This window comes from Mastomys coucha, unplaced genomic scaffold (assembly GCF_008632895.1).
Source record: "Mastomys coucha isolate ucsf_1 unplaced genomic scaffold, UCSF_Mcou_1 pScaffold20, whole genome shotgun sequence".
Taxonomy (NCBI): domain Eukaryota; kingdom Metazoa; phylum Chordata; class Mammalia; order Rodentia; family Muridae; genus Mastomys; species Mastomys coucha.
Window position 1 is genome coordinate 35,818,603 of NW_022196903.1, and position 10,994 is coordinate 35,829,596.

Sequence of the window (10,994 nt, forward strand, 5' to 3'; positions counted from 1 at the left end):
TGGCACCAACACTAAGAAGACGGAGACCCTGCTGTATTTGAGGTAGTGCAGGAAGGTTTGAGGTCATGGACCAGGTCATGTGCACCACCTCACACAAGAAGGAGAAGAGAAAAGTTTGATTGATGATGAATATTTGGGTAGATTGTGATTAGGATATGTAAACAATCCTAGTTAGTAAAGTTAGTAAGCATTTCCAAAGAAGCAGGAGTCAGAAGTGTTAGTTATCTGGTAGATGTATGAGCAAGATAGAGTGAGAAGCAATGGCCAATCAGTGAACTCTTGGTGAAAGACAAGGTCTAGAATTGCCCCTGAAGAGAATGTTTCAGGAGGTAAGAAGGAGTAGCAACATTTTCCAAGGCCCCACCCCTAACTTGAAAACAGTTTAGAGTACGATTGTTTGGGATTCACATGAAGACATCATCAAGCCTATTGCAACCCTCCCATTTTTTCCCTGTGTTCCCCCAAAGCCTGGCATTTTCACAGGATCTTATTTATTCATATCCCAAAGGCTGCCCCCCTCTCCACATCACCCTCTCACAGAGACCTTCCCTCCTCCTACTCCTTTCCCTTTCTCTTCCCCTTCTACTATGAGAGGGTAGGACCCCTCCTGGATATACCCCACCTTGGCACATCATTTCTGTGCAGGAGTAGGCTCATTTTGTCCCACTGAGACTAGTCAAGACAGCCCTGTTTGGGAGCAGAATCCACAGTCAGAGTATAACTTTAGGGACAGCCTCTGTTCCAGTTGTTGCGGTGATCCACCTAGAGATTGTGCTTCACATCTTGTACAGATGTGCCATGGGCCTCCATCCAGCTCATGTATGTTCTTGGTTGGTGGCTCAGTATCTGAGAACTCCCAGGGATCAAGGTTATTTGACTCAGTTGGTTTTCCTATGGAGTTCCTATCTAACAGGATCTTAAACTTTAAATGCAGCAGCTTCAGCACAGCAGAGGGGCACAAAGTATGACAATGACCTTTGTTGAATGGCTGTGACCAGTTGGTTTGTGCTAGTCTGCTTGGGCACACTGTTTAGGGAGTTGTGCGTTCTTTCCCTTATCATCTCTTCTCCTGCCACAGGGTGCAAACATTAATTCAACAGGTTGGACAACCTTGCCAGCCCCTCTCGAACACATTAATCTTCATGTCCGAGGGGGCTACATCTTGCCATGGCAACAATCTGCCCTGAACACAAACTTAAGGTGAGTCAAGGCACTGGGGCTATTTTGCATACTGGTGAGCTCATTGCTTTTTGATGAAAAGCCACACTTACTTCAACCATGATTCTATAGTTCAAAGTAGTTTTCTAAACATGCTTTTATTTCTGCTCTATGTGCATTATGCTTTCCACAACTGGGCAATTTTTCCACATACGTTGACAGTGTGTGCTAAAGCAGCAGGTGGAGCGTAGTGAGAAAGGATATTTCTGCCCCACCTCTATCCATGTTTCTGTCTGTCTCTGTGTTTGTCTATGTCTCCCCCTCTGTCTGTGTGTATCTTTCTCCCTCCCGTGTGTGTGTGTGTGTGTGTGTGTGTGTGTGTGTTTGTGTGTGTGCATATGTGTGGGCATGCGTGCAGGTGAATGATCACTCTCTGCCCTATTATTTTTCTTGTCCTCTTGAGGATCTGTTGACTGAAAACTATACCCTGGTTGATTTTGAGAGAATTTCTTCCCTGTTTGACTTTAAACCCTTTCAGTTTTTAGGAGTCTGATAGCTTTGATGGTCATCAGCCTCCCAGCTTTTCTGAGGGCTGTTGCAATTTCGGTTCTGAACCTCCCCTCTTGAGAGAACTGCATTTGGTTGGTTCCTCTCCTGCCCATCCCTGACTGTCTGTGCCATGGTCACTGCTCTTGTCCAACTAGTTCTCATTTCTGGATTAGCGTTTCTGATCTGTTCATCTAAATCTTTTGTTTTTTACCTTTACTCCTACCCCACTCAGCCCTTTCTTTGTGACTAGTCAAAATAAGAGTTCAAGAAAACAAACTTAAGTGTTTAACATATCACTTTTGCTTTTTAACATTTTGGTCCAAAACTGTAGCCTAAACTTCTACTGAAGAGTTCCACATTGAAGCCAATGTTTTACTGAAAGAATTATTGTATTTATTTTAACAGACAAGAATTTGTTAGAAGGGTGTAACCTGTGTGCTTCTTTGACTATTCCTTTCTGCTTTAGTTATTTAAGTTGCAGAGTTTGAACAAAAGCTGTATAATCCAATGCTGATTTGTTTCTCCATCTCTTTTCAGTTTGAGGCTGTTCTGTACACTCATATCAACTTACCTTGGAAAAATGAAAGTTTTATTTTTCCCCATCCTTGAAATTTGAAATCCCTTATTAGTGAAAAGACCATAATGTAAAGACTATTGCTGTATACTAAACATGTTTTCTGTGCTAAGGAATTCTTTACTCAGAAACCGATAAAATATGGCTCACCTATGTAATGGTAACTCTGTATTGTGAGTAGAGACACTTTCACATATAGGGATGCCCGAGCATCTCCGTTTGAGACTCCCCTATTCTCACTGTCTGCACTGTGTAATGTCAATTCAGCACAGCATTCAGTATAGCTGATGTGGTGATTCTGATGCTCACACACTGGTTTCCTGTGTGGACATTTGTTGTTGAGATTTGGGATACTTTTATCTTGTGACAGCAATATTGGATAGAGTGTCTTTTAGAGTCTTTGCCTCTGTCTCTGAAGGAAAGCAGGCATCTGTGACTCGTACCTTTACCAATTTGAAATTTGGTGCCAATATTTCCCGTAATCCTTTGAGCTCTAAAGAATTGTTTCTTTCATAAATCTTGTTCCCCACAGTCGGAAGAAACCTCTTGGTCTTCTCATTGCTCTGGATGAGAATAAAGAAGCAAGAGGAGAGCTGTTCTGGGATGATGGCCAGTCAAAAGGTGAGTGCCTTGAGAGGGTGTGGCTGATGCAGATCTGCACCAGACTCTGTCCCTTCCCCTCTGCTGGTCATTCAGCTGTGGATGAAATCTTACCAGGCATCCTAGTATCAGATTTCAGACAAAACATTTACTTCTGGTTGTACTGATCAGAGGCTACTATTGACCAATAGAGGGAGGACATCTCTCAGTCTTTGTTTCTCTATCTCTTGTCTCACTTTCTGAAAGCTCTCTTTAATCAGCAATGTTTATCAACCTCTCAGCTAAGGGAGAGGGATTAAAATGTCAGGCAGCAGAGTTAGAGACAGACCCTGCTCCAATTGTTAGGGGACCCACAAAAAGGTCAAGTTTCATGTCTGCTACAAATGTGCAGGGGTTCTAAGTCCAACCCCTGCATGCTCTTTGGTTGGTAGCTGTGTCTGAAAACCACCATGGCCCCAATTTGTTGACTCTGTAGGTCGTCTTGTGGTATCCTTGACCCCTCCAACTCACTTCATCCTATCCCCCATTCTTTCACAAGACTCTCTGGGCTCCCTGAAGTTTTATTGTGGCTCTGTACATCTCTTTTTCTCAACTGTTGGATGAATCCTCTCAGCAGATAGGCTCCTGTCTGCAAACCAGCAGAGTATCAATAATAGTGTCAGTGGTTAGCTTTCTCACATTCGATGGGTCTCAATTTGGAGGCAGTCATTGTTGTCCATTCCCTCATTCTCTACACCATCTTTCTTCCTGTGTATTGTGTAGGAAGGATACATTGTTGATTGAAGGTTTGAGACTGGTTGAAGTCCCCTTCCCTCAACTGGAAGTCCTGCCTGTCTGTAGGAATTTTTTATAAGCCCAGCTGCAAGGAGTCTCAGCTAGTCACCCTAATGGACTCCCAGAAGCCAAAGATTCCAGGTCTTTGGCTAGTCCCAAAGATGCCCCTCACTGTTCTCTGTTTTTTCTCATATCCCTCTCTTGCTCCTTCCCCATACCTGATTACTATGCCTGTTCAACTCCTTGCAACACTTTCTACCTAGTTACCTTCTACATTTACTTCCAATGTATTAGATATTCCCTTTCTGAGTGAAACCCAAGCATCCTCTCTTGGGTCCTCTTTATTACTTAATTTCTCTGGGTCTGTGCATTGTAGCATGGTTTTTCTGTACAGTATGGCTATACTGTCCACTCATAATGTATGCCTTTCTGGGTCTGCTTTGCCTCAGTCGAGATGACATTTTTCTAGTTCCACCCTTTTGCCTGCAAGTTTCATGATGCCCTTGTTTTTAATAGCTGAATAGTGTTCCATTGTGTAAACATACACCACATTTTCTTTAACCATTCTTCATTCAGTTGAGGGAGACCTAGATTGTTTTCAGTTTCTGGCTTTTATGAATAAAGCTGGAGCATGTCTCCTTGTGGTATAGTGAGGACTTTTTTGGGTATATAACCAGCAGTGATATAGCTGGTTCTTGGAGTAGAATTATTTCTAATTTTCTGAGAAACCACCAACTAAATTTCCAATGTTGTTGTTCATGTTTCTACTCCACCAGAAATAGAGGAGTGTTCCCATTGATCTACATCCACTCTAGCATGTGCTATCATGTGATATTTTTCATCTTAGCCATTTAGGTGTATAATATGTGTATAATATAAACTATCAGAGTTGTTTTGATTTGTATTTTCCTGATGACTAAAGATAGTGAGCATTTCTGTTTGTGTCTAATTTGGTTTCATTAGTTCTAATTTCTTCAAATATATATTTATACATATATTTTTTAATATAAATATATATATTTATAAATATATATTTGAAGAAATTAGAACTAATGAAACCAAATTAGACACAAACAGAAATGCTCACTATCTTTAGTCATCAGGGAAATACAAATCAAAACAACTCTGATAGTTTATATTATGCACACACACACATATATGTTGTATTTGTCCTCTAAAACTCTTTGTAGGGAATATAGGGTAAAGTTTCTTTCACGATGGTCATGCAGTTTTGATTTTAAATATGACTACAAAATTAATGTCAAAAAATTATAAAATAAATTTATATAGCTATTATGAAGCATAGTGTAGACACTTCTGCACATGCAGAAAATACAACTACTACATAGCGTAGAAGTGCCATGTATAGGCATGTACCACCATCAAGAAATGAAAACAGTATGTCCCGACACTTGGCCTCTCATATTCACTGTGGCAGCATCTAGCAAAGATCCAGAAGCAGCCAGAGTATCTGGTGGATGAAGAGAAATGATGTGTGATCCACAGATTTGGTGAAGTGCTTGTAAGTCAGGAAAAGAACGAGGAATCAGTTTCATTTCTTAATTTAATGCTTTTTGTACCTATTCACTTTACATCCCCCTTTGGGTCACCCCCCACAATCATTCCTCCATCTTCCACTCTCACCTGAGTAGATGAGGTCCTCTGGGTATCCCCCACCCTGGCCCCTCAACTATCTGCAGAGTTAGGCTCATCTTCTGCCACTGAGGCCAGACAAGGCAGCCCAGCTAGAAGAACATAACCCACTTATAGGCAGAAGCTTTTGGGATAGCCCCCATGAGGAATCAGTTTTAAGTGGAAAGTGAAACTTGTCTTCTGTGGACACCAGGACAGTCTGACATTTCTTTCTTCTTTTAGATTCTGTGGCCCAAAACACTTACCTTTTCACTGAATTTTCTGCCACTCAAGTGAGTAGAATATTTTTTGTGAGTATTGTGTGGGATTTGTCTGAAAGTGACTATATATGTTCTGTATTTACAGTTTAGTTATCAATATTTGCTAGAGGCAAATAATTGCTATTTATGACTTAATTCATAATAATTATATGAGCTTTCTCATCAATTAGAAACAATAGTAATAAGGAAGCCAATCAACTATTATTGTAAGTGACAATTCTCTAAAAGTCTGAGAGTTTCCCCCACTCTCTCCATTGGCTTATGAAAGTAAGTTTGCATCCCCATCAACATGCTCTGAGAGACCTTCAGAGCAGCCCAGGGGTGTGGTCTAGGATAGAGTGTCTGTCTACCTAGGGAATCTACTTGTTCATAACTATTCATAATTATGCTTGGTATGTTTCAGAACCATTTGGATGTGACAGTTTCAAGTCCAAACTACAAGGATCCCAATAACTTAGAATTCCAGGAAATTAAAATCCTTGGAACACAGGAATTGCTCAATGTTACAGTGAAACAGAATGGGAATCTCCTTCAAATGTCCCCACAAGTCACTTACAATTCAAACCTAAAGGTAAGGATTGATTTTGTGAGGAGGCTTTCCATCAACCTCCATGAGGTCATGATGGTACTTCTTGCTAAGGTCACATGGGTTCCTGAAGGGCCAGAGCACATCTGAGGCCAGGTGAGGAGGTTAGAGTATTGGAGAAGGAAGGTCAAAACAGGGATGCTGGAGCCAACATGGCTCCAGGTTATTCCCATTCTTATTTTCTTCTCTCTTATTGTTTGTTTGTTTGTTTTCTTTCTAACTGAATGTAGGGACAGGATCCAAGGTAAGGACTCTGAAAGTTGATGGCTTTTGCTCTAAGGTGAAGGTAAAGAGACAGAGAGAGGGAGAGAGATCCTATGACTAAATTTTACAGGGCTTCTATTATTTAATTTTTACTATTCCTTTCCTTTTTGTATGCTTTATTAAGACATCAAATGTTCCCTATCATATGCATTTGTAAGAAATATTTTGTGGTAAAGGGTTGATGGTGCTAACTAACAAAGATGGTGATTAGAAGGTGGTATTCTCCAGATGTAATGGGACCCACTGTTTCTGTATGATTTGTCTTCCTTCCTCTACTTCCTTAGTCCTGTGAGGAACCTTTTACAAGTCAATTCTGATGACTTCTCCTGAGGCTCCTCATGGAACCCGAGTAGTACTGGATCCATACTGATTTGAAGATCTTTAAATTTTGGTTAATCTGTCAATTGAGACATTTTATTAAATTATATATTGATTACATTTGACATTTTGTTATGACAATACATAAATAGGATATATATTTTACTAAGTTACATATAAAGGATTATGTGTGTGTGTGTGTGTTTTTTTTTTGATGATATTTAACATATCATCAAAGAAACTACTTATTGTTTCAATCAGCCTGGTCAGAAATACAATTAACATAAATGGAAATATGTAAATGTATTAAGAAGGCTTCTAAACCAATATTGGTAAAATAACTGCTTTGGCCTTAATTGATGTCCAAAGCTTAAAGGAGTAGTTGAGGCCAGCTTTCTGGTGAAGGCATGGATGGAACACCACCTAGAAAGATAGTTTTATGGATATGGAGAGATGGCTAGGCAGGTAGGAGCACTGGCTGCTCTCTCTGAGATCTTGGTTTGATTCTTAACTCCCAAATGCCATCTCCCAAAAATCTGTAACTCCAGTTCCACAGGATCAATGCCACATCTGGCATCTGCAGTCACTGCACAAACATAATGCAATCAAATCACCCATATACATAAAAAATATTAGATTCAAAAAGTTGCAGTGTCAAGAGGTCTGAAGTAGAAAATTTTAAGTGTTTTGTAATTAAATTTTTAAAATTGTAAATTTGGTGTCAATGATTCCACACTTGAACTTTGTGATAAGTGAGGTCTATTTTCTCTCTGAATTGGAATAGGCTGAAAGGAAGCAGTCAGAATGCCTTATTCTAGGGAAAAGAAAAATGGAAAAAGTAAGCATAGAAAATAAAGAAAACAAGAGAGGTAAAGCTGAAGGGGAAGGCCCTTCAATCAAGAACAGAAACCCATTCTCAGTAAATGAACTCAAACGTACTTTTCTGGCCAGGCTTATGCTACAGTCATTAATTTTTTAACCATTATTGGATAAATCTCTTATTTAAAACAGAAGTACAGAGAAAATTACATTTGATATAAAGAAGATAGCTAGTAATGTATTCCAGAAAGGGCCTTGTTTTCCCAGAGAGTGTTGGTCTTGGAAATGGCGTTCAAGATGAGTTATTAGAATAACATCAAAGGACTCAGAAGTCTTAAATTATCAGTCTGTAACTCCATACCAGGCTTAGGATGTTGGAAATGGAAGTTTATATTTGATATTTCTCACTCCCCAAGCTTATACTTAATTGGTATATCTGAGATCAAAAATTTGAAGTAATTTGTGTAAGATTCCAGAGAACACTGAAACTATAGCCCAAACAACATTATACATGTGCTTTATAACCTAGGCACTCCACACCAAAGAGGGGCATGATATGGGGAGGTGATGAACAAGAAATAATAGCTTAATTTGCAAGGGGATGAAGAAATACTTATGACAAAATAAATGGTGGTCAAGTGGTCCATGGAGGGAAGGAAAAAGTTTGATCATTAGAGGTTTCTCTAGGTCTCTCTCTTTTGACAATGAAATATGGAAGGGTTTCATAGAATAGTTGCATTTTCCTATGTCACTGATGGTACCCTAACTACATATACAGTTATACACTCATATGCTGTAGTGTGATCTTTAAACTATTAAAAGCAGGGCATAAGGATAGTGTAAGAATAACATTTATACGTAATTTCCGTAAAAATATTACAGGTCTTGTAAGGCTTTTGTATTGAGGATGAATTTCCATTCTTTCAGGTTGCCACCATCACAAATATCCATCTCAAGCTGGGAGAAGCATATACAGTTGAGTGGGAAAATTGGAGAAGGGATGAGGAAAAAATAGATTGCTATCCAGATGAGCATGGTGTTTCCGAAGCAAACTGCACTGCCCGTGGCTGCATCTGGGAGGTAATCATGCTGAAGGTGTTCTTGTAAACTGAACACTATTGAAATAAAATATAGAATATTTTTATCATATCCCTGTAACCATAGGTTTATTTATATGCACAGAAAGTCTCCACATAAATTTTCTTTTATTGGTTGAGGAGTGGAATGTATTTACCATGTTGTTTTGAGACCAGTAATTTAAATTCATCCTTCCTTGAGTGTTATAGACATGAATGAATGTATTCATGGCTTTCTCTCCAGACAATTTGTCCCTTCTCCCTCTGTTTGATAACTCCATACCCTTGCTTATATAGGATACTGACTTCCTTTCCAGGTATCCAGCACTCCTGGGGTCCCTCATTGCTACTTTGCTAATGAGCTGTACTCAGTCAGCAATGTTCAATATGACTCACATGGGGCCACAGCTGACATCACCTTGAAGGCTTCTACTTATAGCAATGCCTTCCCGTCTACACCTGTGAATCAACTGCAACTGAAAGTGACTTACCACAAGAACGAAATGCTGCAGTTTAAGGTATGAGCTATCAGGTGTGGTCAGGGCCTCTCCAGTTCCACTGTTCTTTGCTGCTTTCTGTCACAAAATTCTGACAAAAACATTTCATTTCATAGCAAAATACTTTAGTGGATCATTCAAATGATGAGATCAATTAGATGTTCAATGCAATAGAGAGACCTCTGCTAATTGGAAATTGAGAAAATCTCTGTGCCTAAGGAAAATTGGTGTGAGAGAACACATGGAGAGGAAGCAGATGAGGCTAGTAGGAAGATAGGCAAGTTATGGCTGAGTTTGTTGTGGAATCAGAAAGGAGATGGGGACCAGTGAATGTGTTTGAAACTGAGATCATCTTGCTCATTTCTATGGACTACAAGAGGGAGATGCCCAAGGAATGAGTAACTTGTTGCTCAATTGCATGCATGTGTATGGATGGTAGTGATGATAACTGCAATGAGAAAACTGATCAGATTCGTGATTGACAATATAAGAGGAGGAGTATGATTTAGAAAAAACAATTGGAGACATCTTTGAAATACTCATGAAAGTAATTGCTTTTCCTTGCATGGTTTAATTAAACCAAAGGAGTAGGGATTGACTAGCTATATCCTGTTGTTAATTCACTTATTAAATTGTGAGGTGCTCCTAGACAGGGATTTGTCTGCCACCATGGTGGTATTGGAATCCCATACAGGCTGGTATAGATTGAGGTGTCAAATGCTTGTGGGAGAGTATCAGTGAGAGATTAAGGCAGAGAGCCCTCACCTATGGAGCCCTCAGAATCTGAGTTCCATCTCGACTTGAGCTCTGTGTCTTCCACTATGATTTGTTTTATGTGCGAGGCCACATCCTTGTGAAGTTGACTGTGTGTGTAGCCTCAAGTCCTTCTCATTAACCATTTAGCTAGACAGTAGTTCTCTCTACAGTGATTATATCTCTTAGCCCATGTTAACAATCTGAGATTTTGCTTTTGTTTTTTCTTTACCAGAACAGTTTGCTCTCATTTTTGTGCTTGGTTTACTGTGACAAAGCTTTTAAGATTCATCCTATATTTCTTTTTTTTCTAAATTATATGCTTTCTTTATTTACAATATTTCCCTTCCCAGGTCCCCTTACAAAAAATAAATAAATAAATTTAGTAAATAAAACAAAAAGTAAAACAATCCCATGTTCCCTTCCCTCTCCTCCTGCTCACCATCCCACCCCCTCCTGCTTACTGGCTCTGTCATTTTCCTACTCTGGAGCATAGAACCAAGGCCCTCTCCTCCCACTAATGATGACTTGGCCATCCTCTGCTATACGTATGCTGCTGGAACCATGAGTCCCCCATGTGAACCCTTGGTTGGACTTTTAGTCCCTGGAAGCTCTGTAAAACCAGATACACTCAAACTAATAGAAAACAATGTGGGTTAGAGCCTCGAGCAAATACACACAGGGGAAAATTTCCTGAACAGAACACCAATAGCTTCTTATGCTCTAAAATAATTGACAAATGGAACTTCATAAAATTATAAAGCTTCTGTAAGGCAAAAGACACTGTCAATAGGACAAAACAGCAACCAACGAATTGGGAAAAGATCTTTAGCAATCCTATATCTGATAGAGAGCTAATATCCAATTATAGAAAGAACTCAAGAAGTTAGACTCCAGAGAACCAAATAATCCTATTAAAAATAAGGTACAGAGCTAAACAAAGAGTTCTCAACTGATGAATACCAAATGGCTGAGAAGCACCTAAAGAAATGTTCAACATCCTTAGTCATCAAGGAAATGCAAGTCAAAACAACCCTGACATTCCACCTCACACCAGTCAGAATGGCTAGGATAAAAAAACTCAGGTGTCAGCAGATGCTGGAGAGGTTGTGG

The 10,994-nt window shown here is 39.5% G+C and overlaps 1 protein-coding gene across 1 annotated transcript in view; it reads left to right on the forward strand.

The window, feature by feature from the left end:
• Mgam (maltase-glucoamylase) overlaps positions 1-10,994 on the forward strand; it is a 113,112-nt gene that overhangs the window by 77,648 nt on the left and 24,470 nt on the right. The window contains exons 38-43 of the mRNA XM_031381069.1: positions 1,079-1,200; positions 2,814-2,902; positions 5,531-5,580; positions 5,972-6,139; positions 8,483-8,635; positions 8,949-9,149. Of these exons, the coding sequence (XP_031236929.1) occupies positions 1,079-1,200; positions 2,814-2,902; positions 5,531-5,580; positions 5,972-6,139; positions 8,483-8,635; positions 8,949-9,149 (783 nt within the window). The remainder of the gene's footprint in view (positions 1-1,078; positions 1,201-2,813; positions 2,903-5,530; positions 5,581-5,971; positions 6,140-8,482; positions 8,636-8,948; positions 9,150-10,994) is intronic.